At 38.9% G+C, this 16,720-nt stretch overlaps 1 protein-coding gene across 2 annotated transcripts in view; it reads left to right on the forward strand.

Moving 5' to 3' along the window:
• Positions 1-16,720, forward strand: part of Tubgcp5 (tubulin, gamma complex associated protein 5) — a 33,228-nt gene that overhangs the window by 311 nt on the left and 16,197 nt on the right. Inside the window, exons 2-10 of one of the 2 annotated variants that reach the window (XM_013012169.1) lie at positions 3,234-3,287; positions 3,371-3,479; positions 6,734-6,830; positions 7,694-7,773; positions 8,467-8,602; positions 12,157-12,274; positions 13,371-13,460; positions 14,548-14,641; positions 16,178-16,424. In XM_013012169.1, coding sequence (XP_012867623.1) covers positions 3,234-3,287; positions 3,371-3,479; positions 6,734-6,830; positions 7,694-7,773; positions 8,467-8,602; positions 12,157-12,274; positions 13,371-13,460; positions 14,548-14,641; positions 16,178-16,424 — 1,025 coding nt within the window. The remainder of the gene's footprint in view (positions 1-3,233; positions 3,288-3,370; positions 3,480-6,733; positions 6,831-7,693; positions 7,774-8,466; positions 8,603-12,156; positions 12,275-13,370; positions 13,461-14,547; positions 14,642-16,177; positions 16,425-16,720) is intronic. The other variant, XM_013012170.1, reaches the window with a different exon arrangement.

The raw sequence follows: 16,720 nt of genomic DNA on the forward strand, positions 1-16,720 counted from the left end.
AGGGGAAGGTGTCCTCCTGGAGCATCTTGAGCGAAAACCGTGAATTAGTGGTGGTTAGCAGGTTTGCGTCTGCCACTTTGCATACCTAAAGTCACTTTTTTTTTTAGGTCTGCGACTTTTACTTTACATAACTAATGTAACAAGTTATTTTTTTAATAAGTAAGTGGATTTTAAAAGCAAAAATAAGATCACACTCCATTTAAAATTGCATTCTTGACGACTCTTTCCCCTCTTCAGTCTCAGGCCATTTGCACATCTCCAGTGCCTTTTTAATTTGCACAAAGTGTATATAAAACACACCAGCTAATTTTGTCTATTTACTATTTTTCTTTTCCAGCTACACTGTAAGTAACTTAGAACAGTCCCTGGCACTTTCTGTGCTGTCACTTATTACAGGTTCTTTTGTAATTTTTATAGATAGATAATTTAAGTGGAATTAGATATTTTTCTTGGAAAATAGGAATTGTGGAGTATTTAAATATTCCGTATACTTAAAGCTTAAAAAAAATGTGCTGCATGTCTGTGGCCCACACCTGTAATCCTGGCTACTCAGGAGACTGAGATCTGGCGATCCCTGTTTGAAGCCAGTGCACACAGGAAAGTCATAAAACTCTATTTCTAATTAACCACCAAAAAGTTGTAAGTGGCTCAAGTTGTAGAGTGCCAGCTTTGAGTTAAAACTAAGGGAAAATGGCTAGGCCCGGATTTCAAGCCTCAGTACTAGCACACACATCAAAAGTAAAACAGAGTATTAAGATCATTACCCATAATGGAATTATTGTTAAAAGAATGTTACCTTTATTTAACGTCAGTAAAAGAATTGTTTTTGTGTGCTGGGAATTGTGAACCTAGGGCTTCACACATACTAAACTCAGGTTCTATTACTGAGTGACACCTACAGCCCAGGAAAGAACCTTGCTGAATTGTGACACTTTCCAGAATCTGACATCTTCATGACTGTAATGGTCATAGACATGAAAATGAAGCTACCTGCTTGCTTTATACTGAGTTTTCAGATGTATTGAAAGCATACAGTTTCTGAAATTAGCAGTTTGAAATACCTCATATAATATAGAAAGTTAAATTCTATGTCACAAGTAATTTACATGTACATATATATGTGCACATATGCATGTATATATAACTGTGTTTTCAATTATCCTGCAGTTTGAACTCAGGGCGCTAGCATTTGATCTGTGTCTTCAGTCTAGAGTATTCCTGGTCTTGATGTTTTCCCTCAGAGAAAACTCTTTTGGGTGAGGAGGGTAGTACTGAGGTTTAAACTCAGGTTTAAACTCAGGACTTCATAAACTAGTACTAAGCAGGTGCTCTTGCACTTCAGCCAAGACCCCACATCTCTGTTAAATTTTTTGTGTGTGCCAGAACTGGGGCATGAATTCAGGCCCTTGTGCTGTTGTTTGACTCTTTTTCAAGGTTGGAGCTCTACCACTTGAGCCACAACTCCACTGCTAATATTTTTAAATGGCAGTCGGCAGACGATCATCATTGTAGAGTTGAGAGAGACATGAGAACTTAGTCCTTTTACAGATTGAAAAACTAAATTGTGATAAAGTGGTATTATACTCAACCATATGCTAGGAGAGGAGTACTGTCTTTTGGGGTAGTTTTTGTGCTGTTACTGTGGCTTGAACTCATGGCTTGGGCTTTGTCGCTTAGCTTTTTTTACTCAACACCAGCACTCTACCACCTGAGCCATAGTTGTACTTGTGGCTAGTTAATTGGACATGAGTCTCGTGGACTTTCTGGCCTAGTCAGGCTTTGAACTGAGATCCTTGGATCTTAACCTTATGAGTAGCTAGTACAGGTTTGAGCCACTGGCACCTGGCTGCTAATGTGCTTTTTTAAAGTACAAATTTCTGGCTTTGCTGCTGAACAATGGCAAATAAGAGTTGAATAAACAATGCTAAATTTTATGATACTATATCAGAAAAATGAATGGTTCATATTTATTTAAAAATTGTGGCCACTTTCTAGGCCCTAGAAATTAGTAAGGAATAGCCTCTTATCCTTAAGAAAGAAAGTAAAGTTAATTGTTATTTAATAGGACCTCAGATCTGAAGGTCTGAGGATTGAATTGTGGTATTTGTGAATTTAGATGAAGAAAAAAAACTAGCTCTAACCTCCCAACTGAAAAATTTATTTTCATTACTTATGAATGAGAGCAACACATCATGGGGATACTTATGACTTATCATTGTAGAAACTTTGTTATTTTTATGTTTATATTAAACAGGTATCTATAAATAGTGTTTGCTCTTACTTCAGTGGGCTATTGGACTCAACACTAGAACTTGTTATTTAATACTTTAATAAATATAATCTCTTAATATACCACAGTTTTTAAGAACATTTGAGGCTAGGAATGTGGCTTAGTGGTAGCATGCTTGCCTAGCATGCATGAAGTCCTGGGTTTGATTCCACAGAATCACATAAGCAGAAAAAGCTGGAAGTGGTACTGTAGCTCAAGTGGTAGAGTGCTAGCCTTGAGCAAAAGAAGCTCAGGGACAGCGCCTGGGCTCTGAGTTCAAGCCCCAGGACTGGCCAAAAAATAAGAATATTTTATAACTGTTCAAGTACACTTGTTTTTCTTTTTACTTTTTTTGTTACATTTAAAGACATTAGTCAGAGAGGGATAGACTTAGACTTCAGTGGGTTTCCTTGTTCATCAAAAAGACTAGGAAGCCAGGTGCCAGTGGCTCACACATGTAATCCTAGTTAGTCAGGAGCCTAAGGATTATGGTTTTCCCAGGTAGCAAAGCCCATGATATTCTTATTTCCAAATAACTACCAAAGAGCCAGAAGTGGAGCCCTGGCTCAAAGTGGTAGAGAACTAGCCTTGAGCACAAAAGCTCAAGGACAGCACTCAGACCCTGAATTCAAGCCCCAGTACCAGCATAAAAAAATCTGAACATTCTAAGACATAATGATGCTCTGCCTGTCTGGTAATAGAACTAATTGGGGGAGAGGTGCACTCTGGAAGTCCATGTCAAAGAATAGATAAATGTTGGGGGAGGGATATGGAGAACTACAAGGTGAGTATATTAAGTTGTATGACAAAATTATCCCCAAAGGATTGGAGTGTGGCTTCAGTAGTAGCATGCAAGTTGAGCAAAAGCTGAAGGCCCTGAGTTCAAACCCTACAATCTCCAAAACGGAAAAAAAAAATACATACATACATATATAAACTTAAAATTTGCATTTTATCTCTTTAGATTTCATCGTTTCTTAGATGTCAACAGCCACAAAATAGAAAAGACCATAGAAGGGTAAGTCAGTGCTATGTGTGTGTATGTACGTATTCAGAAATATGTTTCCTTAAGGATTTTTAGCTGATTTTTTTATATTTTAGAATTTATGAAAAATTCATCATTCATTCTGATCTCAACAAAGCTGCTAGTTGGAAAAGATTAACTGAGGAATTTCTAAATGCATCCCTTCCCAGCGTAGAGGAAATAAAGGTAGGTCTTCAGTTATGAGTCCATTGTGTATTTGACTCTCTTCACCATAATCAACTTTTTCTGTTAATATTTAAGCAATTATTCTACTTTAGTATTGTCCACTGGCCACATGAGGAATTGGAAATTGGCCTAAGTGTTATCAAATAGTATGCCTCAGATTGGTTATGAGTAAAATAACCTCCTCTTGTTAAATCATCTCTCCTCATATCTACTTTGGTTTTGGAGCTGCTCAGCATTTGGCACAAATAGTAACATTGTCTGTGAGTATCCTAAAACTCTCAGATGGCTTTCTCAGAACTTGGCAACAACTTCGCATACTTTTTTTTTGTGGGGGGGGGTCCGGTCTTGGGGCCTGAACTCTGGGCCTGGGCACTGTCCCTCAGCTCTTCAGCTCAAGGCAAGCGCTCTACCACTTGAGCCACAGTGCCACTTCCGGCTTTTTTTCTTTTTGTTTATGTGGTGCTAAGGAACTGAACCCAGGGCCTCATGCATGCAAGGCAAGCCCTCTACCACTGAGCCACCTTCCCAGCCCCTTCTCATACTTTTTTACTGAGTGCCAGGTTTATGTATCAAGGAGCTATGTTACCACTTGTAGGCCCAGTCATTTGCTAGAAGGATTCATAAAGTAGATGTGCTTACCGATATAGTAAGAATAAATTAAAAATCAGCAAAGGAAAAGTTACATAGAACAGAATTTATGCATAAGCTTCAGATGCCCCTTCCCTGAGGAGTCAGGTAGGGATGCACCTAATTCTTTCACTAGCAGCATTTGACAACATGCGAAGTTTTGCTACCCAGTACAGTGGACCTAAGTTTTGGTGTCCAGAATTTTTATTGAAGGTCAATCATAAGCTGGCAGTGTTGCTGCCATTTGGCTGAGCTTGTCTCCTCAATCTCGAGCCCTGAAGGTCAAGCGAATGCTTCAAGCACATGAAAACAGACATTCATTCTAAGTCACACTGTTAATATAAACCGTCTGATCAAACTAATACAGCAGGGTTCAGGCCTCTGGCAAACAAACACACCCTTCTCAGCAAGATATTCCAAGGGTCTAAGTTATCTCCCAGGAGTCTGGCAGAATATTTAAAGGTTTGGGATATTTGGAGTTTTAACAACCCAGATCTGCCCAGTTAACTTTTTGCTGCATTACTATTTTTTTAAAAAAAATTAGCACACATTAGTTGTACAAGGTGGGGGGAGGATTATCATCTGACATTTCCTCACATATATTTCAACCAGTCATACCCTCTCATTTCTCCTTTACCTCCTACCCCTTTCTAAGCAATTTCAACAGATTTCTTTGTTCTACTTTCATATATATAAACTACTTCTGTCTTTTTGTTTGTTTGTTTTGGTTGTTTTGGTCGCTCGTGGGGCTTGGGTGCTGTCCCTGCACTCTTCAGCTCAAGGCAAGCGCTCTACTGCTTGAGCCACAGCTCCACTTCTGGTTTTCTAGTGGCTTATTGGAGATCAGAGTCTCACGGACTTTCCTGCCTGGGCTGGTTTTGAACCGTGATCCTCAGATCTCAGCCTCCCGAGTAGCTAGGATTACAGGTGTGAGCCACCGGTGCCTAGCTGTCTTTTTTTTTTTTAATTGTATTTAATGTATATATTCATTACTGGAATCTGAATCTTTCATTCATACATCAATAACATGCATGGATCATATCCAAACATCAGTCCTCCACGCTTAGCCCTTGACCCTTGCTCTGGTAATCACTTATGATCTGTTCTTACTTGTCATCTACTTTTCCCATGAGTATACTTAGTGTATTAATTATAGTTATTTTAATACCAAATCTGATCATTTTAACATCTCTGCCATGTCTGAGTCTGATTCAGGTCTGTTCTCAGCCTCTTCTTACATGTAGCACCTGGTAACTGGCATCCAGTGTTGGCTGAGTCTCCTAAACTTATGCCTTCAGGCTATTTGGCTTCAATAACTGCAGCTTTTCCAAAGGAAATCTCGTGTTCTTCATGATCATATTGTTTACACACTGTCTAGGTGAAGTAGTATAGTATAGTTATATAGATGTGAATCACACACAACTCTCTTAAACAACTCAGCTCAAACATTTTAAGAGCTCAAACACCAGGAGCGAGCTGAGGCCCACTTGGTAACTAAACTGTTGTTGGGAATATGCCTGGCTTCAGAATCTCAGCCTTTTCAAGTTAATTCTTCACAGCTGGTCTTGCAGTTCAGAAAACAACTTCGTAAATAAGTAAAGACTGGCAGAAATTTGAACAAAGGGATAATACACACTTGGTCATAAGAAGGCCACAGATTCAAAGATATTACTTTTCATAAATAGGAGAGATGTGTGAGAATCACTATAAATTAAAACTAAAAAGTATTCAGACTTGTTGAAAGCCTTAGGAATAGCATAAAATGGTTTTCGTTAAAGGATGACCAGCACTTTTAAGGTAAAGAAAGATTCCTACCCTTCCATGAGATAAATGCAAATAAAGCAATATTGCTATTAAAATATTCACTTATCTAGTTAGTAACAGGTACAGTAAGCAGGTAACTTTATATATTCTTTGCAACTCTATAATGCAATATTTGTACTAAATCAAATACATTTAATCTCATAAAGGGAATTTTGGCATCTGTTAAAATTCCAAGTGCAGACCGTTAGCTAGGCATTTCACTTTTTAGGAATTTACCATGCAGATAAACTCATAGTTGTCAAGTGACATAAATTGGTGATAGCAAAGATTGGAAAAAGCCTAAATATTATAATAGGAGACTGGATAAACAAAATACAGTAGTATATCTATATCAAACTGTTGGACATATTTAATCTTCATGATAAATATTGCCACAGGAGAATAATCCATTTTTAGCATGGTGTCTTATTTCAAAGACATACATTATAGTTGCTCTTAGGAATAAAACTGTGATCTCCTCCTCCGGTCTTATATTTGTTAGAAATACAGAACTCAGGGCTAAAGGCATGGCTCATGTGATATAGCACCTGCTTAGGAAGTACAAAGCCATGAGCTCAAACTGCAGTATTAAAAAAAGAAATGAGGAATGTAAGCTTCATGTAGATTTGTAGTTCGTTGCATGTAAGCATTCAAGCTGAGAAGTGTTTAAAGATAGGATTTATTTTGGTATAATTTTATTTTCTTAGACCAGGAAACAAAATGAGGAATGGAAATGTTATGGGGTTGTCTTTACTGAGTGTAGTTTGGGGAGCCCTTACCTTATCTTGGTAATTCATGTTTTTTACTTTTTTTTTTTTTTAAAGACAGAAACACATTACTCCATACTATCGCTCCTCCTGTGTCTGTCTGATTCTCCTTCAAACAGCAATTATGTGGAAACACCAAAAGAAAAAGAAGTTGGTATGTTACTAGATAGTTTAATGGATAAGAAATGACAAATTGAAACTGGGTGCTAGCAGCTCACAACTGTAATCCTAGCTCAGGAGACTGAGATCTGAAGATCACAGTTCGAAACTGGTTCTGTCAGGAAATACCTCTAATTATCAAAAGAAGCTAGAAAATGTAGCTATGGCTCAAGTGGTAGAGTCCCAGCCTTGAGCAAAAAAAGCTTAGAGACAGCACTTAGGTCTTGAACTCCAAGCTCAAAACAAACAAATTTGCCTTTATTGCCTTATCTCATAACTACTAGACATTGAGATTTTTATTCAAACTTCTAAGAATCCATGAAACTGAATTATATCTATTGCTTTGAGTGCAGTGACAAAATTTTACCTGAAATGAAAGTTTTGACTTTGTAAATTAAACTGCCTTCGATAATTAAAGACAAAATCCAATTTGAGCCAGGAGCTGGTGTCTCATACGTGTAATCGTAGGTACTCAGGAGACCACCTGATGAGGATGAGGGTCAAATCCACCCTGAGCACACAAATCAGAGACACTCTTAGGTCTAATTAACCAACAAAGAGCCAGCAGTAGAGATATGGCACAGGCAGATTGCCTTGAACGAAAAAGCTAAGGGAGAGTGCCTAGGCTCTTAGTTCAAGCCGCTGTACTGGCACCAAAAAAAAAAAGGTAACTCAGTTTAAGTCAATTAAAATGTAAGATGTTTAGAATTCTAATTCATTAAGTGTTTCCATACTTTTGAAATTTTACTTTAAGTGTATTTTATTTTGACTTTTTTGTTACTATTTTTTCCTATAGTTTTTGTGTGTTTTTCAGCTATTTATAATGAAGCTGATTACGTTTCTTCTTTTACATTTTAGAAAAGAAAGATGATTTTGACTGGGGAAAATACTTGATGGATGGGGAAGAAGTTGACCTCGGTCCAAATGTGGACACACCAGTATGTAGTAGTGATTTCTCTACTGAAAATACACATTCATGCACAGATGATAATAGATCATTTTCATGGGTCCTTCTACTTTAGGTAATTTAGCTAAAACAGGAATAAGCTAGAGTAGTTGCTAATCTAGAGTAACTTATTATTACGGAAGTGTCATTAGTTCTAGGAAGTTAAGCCCGGCTGAGTGAACACAAGTAACTAACCCGCCGGGCGCTGGTGGCTCACGCCTGTAATCCTAGCTACTCAGGAGGCTGAGATCTGAGGATCGCGGTTCAAAGCCAGCCCGGGCAGGAGAGACCGTGAAACTCCTATCTCCAATAAACCACCAGAAAACAGGAAGTGGCGCTGTAGCTCAAGTGGTAGAGCGCTCGCCTTGAGCTGAAGAACTGAGGGACAGCGCCCAGGCCCAGACAAGCCCCACGACCGACAAAAAAAAAAACAAAAACTACTAACCCTTAAGAGGAGCAGTGACTTGAAATTTTTGCCACCCGCAAAAAACTCTCCCCTACTTCAAGAGATTTAGGTTTTCAAGCCCCATGACGGACAAAAAAAAAAAAAGATTTAGGAAAGGTTTCATGTGGCTTTACATTTTCTGAATGTGTTGCTAGAAAGTTTTTGTTTTTTGTCTGAAATTCTCTTAATTTTTAAAACAAAATTGCTCTAATTTTAAGTCCTGTTTACTTTCTACATCAGAATTGGTCTGAAGACAGTGATGATGAAGATGCCCAACAGCCCTTAAGCAGAGAAGATTCTGGGATCCAGGTAGACAGGACCCCATTGGAAGAACAAGATCAAAGCAGAAAAGTGGGACTTCAAGTCAGCTGGAAAGGTATTGTTGGTGAGGTCAGATGCTAGTGTTTTTTGACAGGAATTACCTAAAGAAAAATCAGGTTTTGCGATTCCATTGGCCAGGAACTCTGCTATCCTTAGAAAATGAGTTTTAAACCACTTGTAGATGATTACTTTAAAAAAGAAGAGACACAAAGGTGGATACTAGGGACTCACACATATAATCCTAGCTCCTCAGGATGCTGAGATCTGAGGATTGAGGTATGAAGTCAGCTCAGTTTTGTCTCAGACAAAACTGAGACTCTTTTTTGTTGTTATTGTTTGATTGTTTTTGCCGGTCATAGGGCCTGAACTCTGGGTCTGGGCACTGTCCCTCAGCTCTTCAGCTCAAGGCTAGCGCTCTACCACTTGAGCCACAGCATCACTTCTGGCTTTTTCTGCATATGTGGTACTGAGGAATCGAACGCAGGGCCTTATGGAGGCAAGGCAAGCACTCTGCCACTGAGCCACCTTCCCAACCAAAAACTAAGAGACTCTTACCTCCAATTAGCCAGTAAAAAGCTGGAAGTGGTGTTGCTCAAATGCTAGTTTAAAAAAAGCCAAGGGAGGACAAGAGTTCCTGAGTTGAAGTGCCAGTACCAACACACACATACACACAGACAAAGAAGAAAAAGCATGGTAAATTAATGTTGAAAGGGAGTTTAGTGTACTTTTTTATGTGGTACTGGGATTTGAACTCAGCGCCTTGTGCTTGTGAGGCAGGCACTCTACCATTTGAACTATCTTCTCCCACTGCCTAGCCCTTGTTACTTGTGTTTATTTTTCTGGTAAGATTTTTCTTTTTATGCCCAGGCCAGCCTTGACTACAGTCCTTCAAAGATTCCTACATAACTGGGATTCAGGTCTGTGTCAACATGTCTACCTTTTTTATTAAGATGGACTTGCTAACATTTGGGAAGACTGGTCTTGAACCATGATCCTCCCAATCATCATGCCTTGCTGTAGAGTGTTAATTTTTTAAGTAGTTCTGGTAATTTAGTCCAGAGTGTTTTAATTCATTTTTTTTGGAGAAGAATTAACTTTTCTGAAGTCAGGGGCTTTAATCACAATGTGAATGTTATCAAATGTTATTTTTCTGTGAAATTATTCCATGATTTTTCTCTTTTACTCTAATACTGCATTGATAAATTTTCTAATATTGAATTACCTTTCAGTTATCCAGCTAAATTTCTTTGTTCATTATGATATTTTTATGTTTTTGTTTTGTAAACTTAGAACCTTGCACTCTTGTACAGCTTACTTGATCACTCTACAACTTGAACCACATTTCTAGTCCAGCTTTTTGCTGGCTAATTGGAAATGCAATCTCTTGGACTTTTCTGCCCAGGATGGTTTCAAACCTTGATCCTCAAATCTGAGTCATCTGAGAAGCTAAACTTACAAGTATGAGGCAACAGTTCCAGGCTACTGTTCTATTTTAATGTAGGATTTTTCATCTTTATTGTTTGGTAAATTACTTTCCTAACATCCCTTCTTTGATGTTACCATCAAATCATATTAGTTTCCCATTTTTCTAGAAAATAAAGTAGAAATTATCCAATATTTGAAAGCTTTAGAAGGGTTGGGATGGTCTTTAGTTACCATTGCAATTTCTTTAAGACTTACTGTGCTATTGAAATATACCATTTGTATCCCTTCATTGGTAGAATCATTTTAAATTTATGCAATTACTTTTTACTTTCTAAGCATTGACATTTATTTAAACATTGTCTATCGATATGGTTTAAAAAATGATTAGACATAAATGTTAGACATTTGTGTCTCCATATGTTTTAAAAAATTATTAGACAAGTAGTATTTTTTAACTTTCTAATTTTTCCCTCCTTGGTCATGGGCCTTGAACTCTGGGCCTGGGCACTGTCCCTCAGCTCTTCAGCGCAAGATGAGCACTCTACCTTTTGAGCCACAGCGCTGCTTCTGGCTTTCTGGTGGTTAATTGGGGATAAGAGTCTCAGGGACTTTCCTGCCCAGGCTGGCTTTGAACCGTGATCTTAGCCTCCTGAGTAGCTAGGATTACAGGCATGAACCACCGGCTCCCAGCTTAACTTTCTAATTTTTTTTTTTAAAACATTATAATGTAATTTGTTGTTGTTGATGTGGTACCAAGGAATCGAACCCAGGATCTTATGCATGCTAGACAAGCACTCTACCACTAAGCCACAATCTCATCCCATATATATATTTAAAATTTTTTTTTAAGCCGGGCGCTGGTGGCTCACGCCTGTAATCCTAGCTACTCAGGAGGCTGAGATCTGAGGATCTCGGTTCAAAGCCAGCCCGGGCAGGAGAGACCGTGAGACTCCTATCTCCAATAAACCACCAGAAAACCGGAAGTGGCGCTGTAGCTCAAGTGGTAGAGCGCTTGCCTTGAGCTGAAGAGCTGAGGGACAGCGCCCAGGCCCAGAGTTCAAGCCCCACGACCGACAAAAAAAAAAAAAAAATTTTTTTAATTGGTTGTTGGGCTTGAACACAGGACCTGGGCATTGTCCCTGAGCTCTTTTTGCTCAAGGCTATTGCTCTACCACTTTTAGCCATAGCGCCACTTCTGGTTTTCTTGTGGTTAATTAGAGATAAGAGTTTTATGGCCTTTCCTGCCCTGGCTGGCTTTGAACCATGATCCTCAGATCTCAGCCTCTGAGTAGCTAGGATTACAGGCATGAGGGACCAGTGCCCAGCTTATCTAATATTTTTTAAGAGACACTGCAGGTACAAAGTCCTGGTATTTTGAACAAGTATATATTTGTTCACTATTTGTGATTATTATTCTAAGTTGTCAACTTGACTGAATTGATGAATGCTAGATCAGTAAATCATATCTCTGTCTGTGTCTGAGGGTGTTTCCAGAGACAAAAGAGCCTGCAGGCTCTGACCTAACGAATAGATTAAACTCTTGATGGATTCCTAATAGGATGGTATTATTGAGAGGTAGCAGAAAGTTAGAGGAAAAAGGTGATTAAGCTGTGTAATTGAGGCTATCTTGCCCTGGACCTTTCTGGTATTCTCTTTCTCTACTTCCTGTCTTATGATGCAAACTGCTCTGCCATACCTTCCCACCTTGATAAACTTCTTAAATGGAGCAAAAATAAATATTTCCTAAGTTGTTCTTGAGCTTTTCGTTTGTGTCAATGCAAAAGTAACTAATGTACTAGCCAGGTAATCATGGCTCATGCCTGAATCCTGGCTACTTAGGAGGCAGGGATCAGGAGAATCACTGCTTAAGGCCAGCATGGCAAAAAGAGACCCCATCTCAACTAATAAAAAAAAACGGGGATGGTGGCACACACCTCACACCTGTCATCCCAGCTACAGAGAAAATGCACGCACACATACACCCAAGAGAACAAAAGTCTAGGCTGGTCCAGGAATAAATTCAGCACCCTATTAAAGATAACCAAAGCACAAAGGGGTTGGGAGTCATGGCTCATACCTAGAAAGCACAAGGCCCTGAGGTTAAGCTCCAGTACCACCCCTCCAAAACAAAACAAAAAACCCAAATGCACCATTATTATTTGTACTTATTCCACTTCCTTCCAGCAGAAGAGCCAGATGACAGAAGCTGGCTGGAACAGCATGTGATCCACCAGTACTGGATAACCAGGCCCTCAAGGATTCCACATAGTTTACATTTGCATTCCAATTTAGCTGCTGTCTGGTAAGAAACTAAACAAGTCAGTGTAAAGATAAGAGAAACTTTGGTATTTCTTTGAAATGTTAACTTAACATTCAGTTTTTGAATTTTTTTGTCTGTGTGTGCCAGTACTGAGACTTGAGCTCAAGAATCTGGACACTAGCTCTTAATATTTTCCCTCAAGGCTAACACTCTACTATTAGAGCCAGACTCCACTTCTGGCTTTTTGCTGGTTAATTGGAGATAAGAGTCTGACAGGCTTTTTCTGCACAGGCTGACTTCAAACCACAATTTTTAGATCTTAGCTAGGATTATAGACATAAGCCACCAGCACCCAATTTGGAAATAATCTTAACTGAAAACACACACACTCACATTCACATTCTCCATATTGGGGACTCTAACCCAGTGTCGTATGCATAATAGGCAAATGCTTTATCACTAAGCTAAGGTCTAGCCATCTTGAAAAATCTTAATTACTTATTATTTAAAATCAGTTATTTATGGGGCTGGGAAGGTGGCTCAGTGGTAAAGTGCTTGCCTTGCATACGTGAGGCCCTGAGTTCGATTCCTCAGCATCACATAAACAGAAAAAGCTGGGGAAAAAAAAGCTGTGGCTCAAATGGTAAGTGCTAGCCCTGAAGAGCTCAGGGATAATAACCAGGCCCGAGTTCAGGCCCCATGACTGACAAAAAAAAAAAGTTATTTATGCTGACTTTTTCAATGTGAATAGATTTGTATATATTGCCATTATTTGTTTCATTTTAGTACATTCATTGTAGAAATACACTACATACCAGGCACTGGTGGCTCATGCCTATAAATCCTACCTACTCAGGAGGCGAAGATCTGAGGATCAAGGTTTGAAGCCAACCCAGGCAGAAAGCCAAGAAATGTTAATCTCCAATTAACCAGCAAACAATTGGAAGTGGAGGTGTAACTCAAGTGATAGAGTGCCAGTCCTGAGTGAAAAAGCCAAGTAAAAGCATAATGTCCTGAGTTCAAGCTCCAGGATTGGTACCAGAAAAAGAAGAAAATGAAAAAGCATATATTCATTGAGACAGTTAATTTTACCTAGATAGAGACTTCTCCATTGACATTTGATATTTGCTTCTAATAGGGAGCAACATCTGTATAGCAGTGATCCCCTGTATTTTCCAGATGACAGAATTTTTGTTACTGAGACGCAAATTATTCGGGAAACCCTATGGTAAGATCTGTTCATCTCATTACTAGTCTGAAAAGCTTTATTTGTGAGAAGTAAAATGCTTGTAAGAGAAGGTGTTCAGATGTTTTCTATATGCAACTAGAAGTAGGCCATTAGCAATAAAGTTTAGATTTTATATTTGACCATGGAAGTTAGGAGGTTTTAAGTCTACTTGCTTTTTAAATCTTACATAATTTAGTATATGATTTTGTTGAATTAAACCATCATTTTTAGGAATGTGTACTAGGGCTTGAACTCAGGGCATTCAAGGCTGGACCCTACCACTTGTGCTGTACCTCTACGTTCAATTTTTACTTGTTAACTGTAGATAAGTCTCATGGGCTTTGCTATCCAGGCTGGCTTTGAACTGCCATCCTCAGATCTCAACCTCCTGAGTAGCTAGCATTACAGGTGGGAACCACTGGTACCCAGCCATTTTTTTAATATCTAAGTTCAAAACAAGATTTGCTGCTGACTGCTTTTTACTAGAAAGAGTGTATCAGTCAGAGCCTGCTCTGTTGCCTGAGGCTGGGAGTTAATGCAGCATGTAGCATTTTAGGGATGAGGCCTTGGATCCTCAGATCTCACCATAAATTGTGCTATAGACATGCTGATCACCTTAGAGATGCATTAGCAGGCTATGGTGGCCCACACTAACTGCTCTGGAGGAAGAGATCTGAGGGTCAGTTCAAAGTCACCCTAAGAAGAAAAAGGTTCACAAAACTCATTTCCAATTAACTGGCTAAAAATCTGAACTATAAGCATGGCTCAAATGGTAGGGCCCCAGCCATGAGTGTTCTGGTAAAAATAAATAAATAAATAAATATTAAATGTTCTCTTTGGGCCATCAAGTGTACAACAGAGGAGGAGGAGCTTTGATGGCAGTTTCAGACAGTTCTAAGATGAGAATGAAATATCTTGATACTTTTTATGTAATTGAGAGCACTGGCTTCAGAGCTGGCTTCCATTTTCTTGTCATACAACTTTTTTTGTTTCCCAATTCTGAATCATCAGTAAAAATCTTTTAAGCATACTATAGTAACTGACTTTCTAAACATGAAGCACATTCAGTTTTCCTATTTCATTTCAGGTTACTTTCAGGAGTGAAAAAGCTCTTTATATTTCAATTGACAGATGGGAAAGTCACTGTGAGAAATAATATTATAGTAACCCATTTAACACATGTAAGTCATTTATTGTAACTTAATTAAAATGGGGAGAATGATAGAAGGGTGACACAATTCATGATGCATTGTATTCATGACATGTTGAATCCATCCTTCATAAACTACTCATAGATGTAGAAATGATGAAAAGTAAAAGAATTAAACTAGGTAATAGTTTGTATAAGCCATGGCAATGTAACTTTAGAACCTTTACAAATATGAGTTGTTGATCACAGTCAAGATATAAAAAGTAAGATTAAATTGTTTGTATAGTACTTAGATAAATGTTTTTTTGGTTGGTTGTGGGGCTTGAACTTGGGACCTCGGCACTGTCCCTGAGCTTTTTGCTGAAGGCTAGTACTTTACCACTTTGAGCCATAGCACCACTTCTGGTTTTCTGATGAGTAAATGGAGATAGGAGACTCACAAACTTTCCTGCCTGGGCTGGCTTTGGACCATGATACACAGATCGCATCCTCCTGAGTAGCTAGGATTTTAGGCCTGAACCACCGATGCCTGGCCCACCCTCTGTTTTCTTTATTCTTTTTTCTTTTTATTCTGTCCTGGCAAAGCTGCATAATTACTTTGCCTATAGCAAAAATATTAAACATGTGCTATAATTCCATATTGTGTAGAGATTAATACTCACTGAATAAAGAAGTAAATATTCAAGTGGCTCACACCTATAATCCTACATAGGAGTCTTTTTTTAATTTATTTTTATTTTTTTATTTTTTATTTATTTATTTTATCTGGTTGTGGGGCCTGAACTCTGGGCCTGGGTGCTGTCCCTCAGCTCTTCAGCTCAAGGCTAGCGCTCTACCACTTGAACCACAGCGCCACTTCCGGCTTTTTTTTTCTGCTTATATGGTGCTAAGAAATCGAACCCAGGGCCTCATGCATGTGAGGCAAGCACTCTACCACTGAGCCAACTTCCCAGCCCAACTACACAGGAGTCTTTGATCTGAGGATCACAGTTCAAAGCCAACCTGTGCAGGAACATCCATGGGATTCTTCCAATTAAGCAGCAAAAAGCTGGAAGTAGAGATGTGACTCAAGTGCTAGCCTTGAATGAAAAAGCCAAGTAAGAATGTGAGGTCCAGGCAGGCACTAGTGGCTTATGCCTATTATCCTAGCTACTCAGACGGTCCTGAGTTCAAGCTTCAGTACTGACACATATACAAAATGTAAATATTCATCATTGCATTCTACTAAACTTCATGTTTTAAAACAACTACTACTAAGCCAGGCACACCTATAACCTAGCTATATCCTAAGTACTGAGGAAGCTAAAATCTGTGGATCATGGTTTAAAGCTGCCCTGGGCAGGAAAGTCCATGAGACTCTTTTATCTCCAAGTAACCATTAAGAAGCCCAAAGTGAAGATGTGACACAAGTGATGAGAGCACCAGCCTTGCACAGAAAAGTCAAGGGGGTTGCCTAGGCCCAGAGTTCAAGCCCCAGAGAGAGAGAGAGACAGAGAGAGAGTATGTGTGTGTGTGTATTTTATTTTTTCAGTTAATTTAAAATAACTACTGTTTGCTTCTGTTGTAGAGCTGTTTACAGTCTGTGCTGGAACAAATAGCAGAGTATGGCCAGGTTGTGTTTCGACTCCAGGAGTTTATTGATGAAGTCATGGGACACAGCTCTGAAAGCCTATTACCTGGAGGGAGTTCTGTACCAAAGAAGTCCACTGATGCTCCCTTCAGAACCTATCAGGCTTTCATGTGGGCTCTGTACAAATACTTCATTAGTTTCAAGGAGGAACTTACAGAGATTGAGAAGTGCATCATCAATAATGGTATTTAAGTTCTTTAATTTGTAACACACTCAGCTCATATTTGAATGCCACTGAGATTATCAGTCAGTATGGGATTTAAAAATTACCAGTTTAGTGTGGTACACCTGTAATCCCTGCTACAGTGGAAGACAGAGCCAAGTAGAAAAAAGAGAGTGAGCTGGAAGCATAGCTCAAGTGGTAAAGTTCTTAAAGACCCTGAGTTTAAACCAAAGTATAAACAGGAAGTGGAAAGAAAGGGAAGGAGGAAGGAGAGAATGCATGGCAAATAAAGAGTTCTGATAAGGGCATTTCTTTTT

The sequence above is a fragment of the Dipodomys ordii genome, unplaced genomic scaffold, assembly GCF_000151885.1.
Source record: "Dipodomys ordii isolate 6190 unplaced genomic scaffold, Dord_2.0 Scaffold15, whole genome shotgun sequence".
NCBI classification, from domain to species: Eukaryota; Metazoa; Chordata; class Mammalia; order Rodentia; family Heteromyidae; genus Dipodomys; species Dipodomys ordii.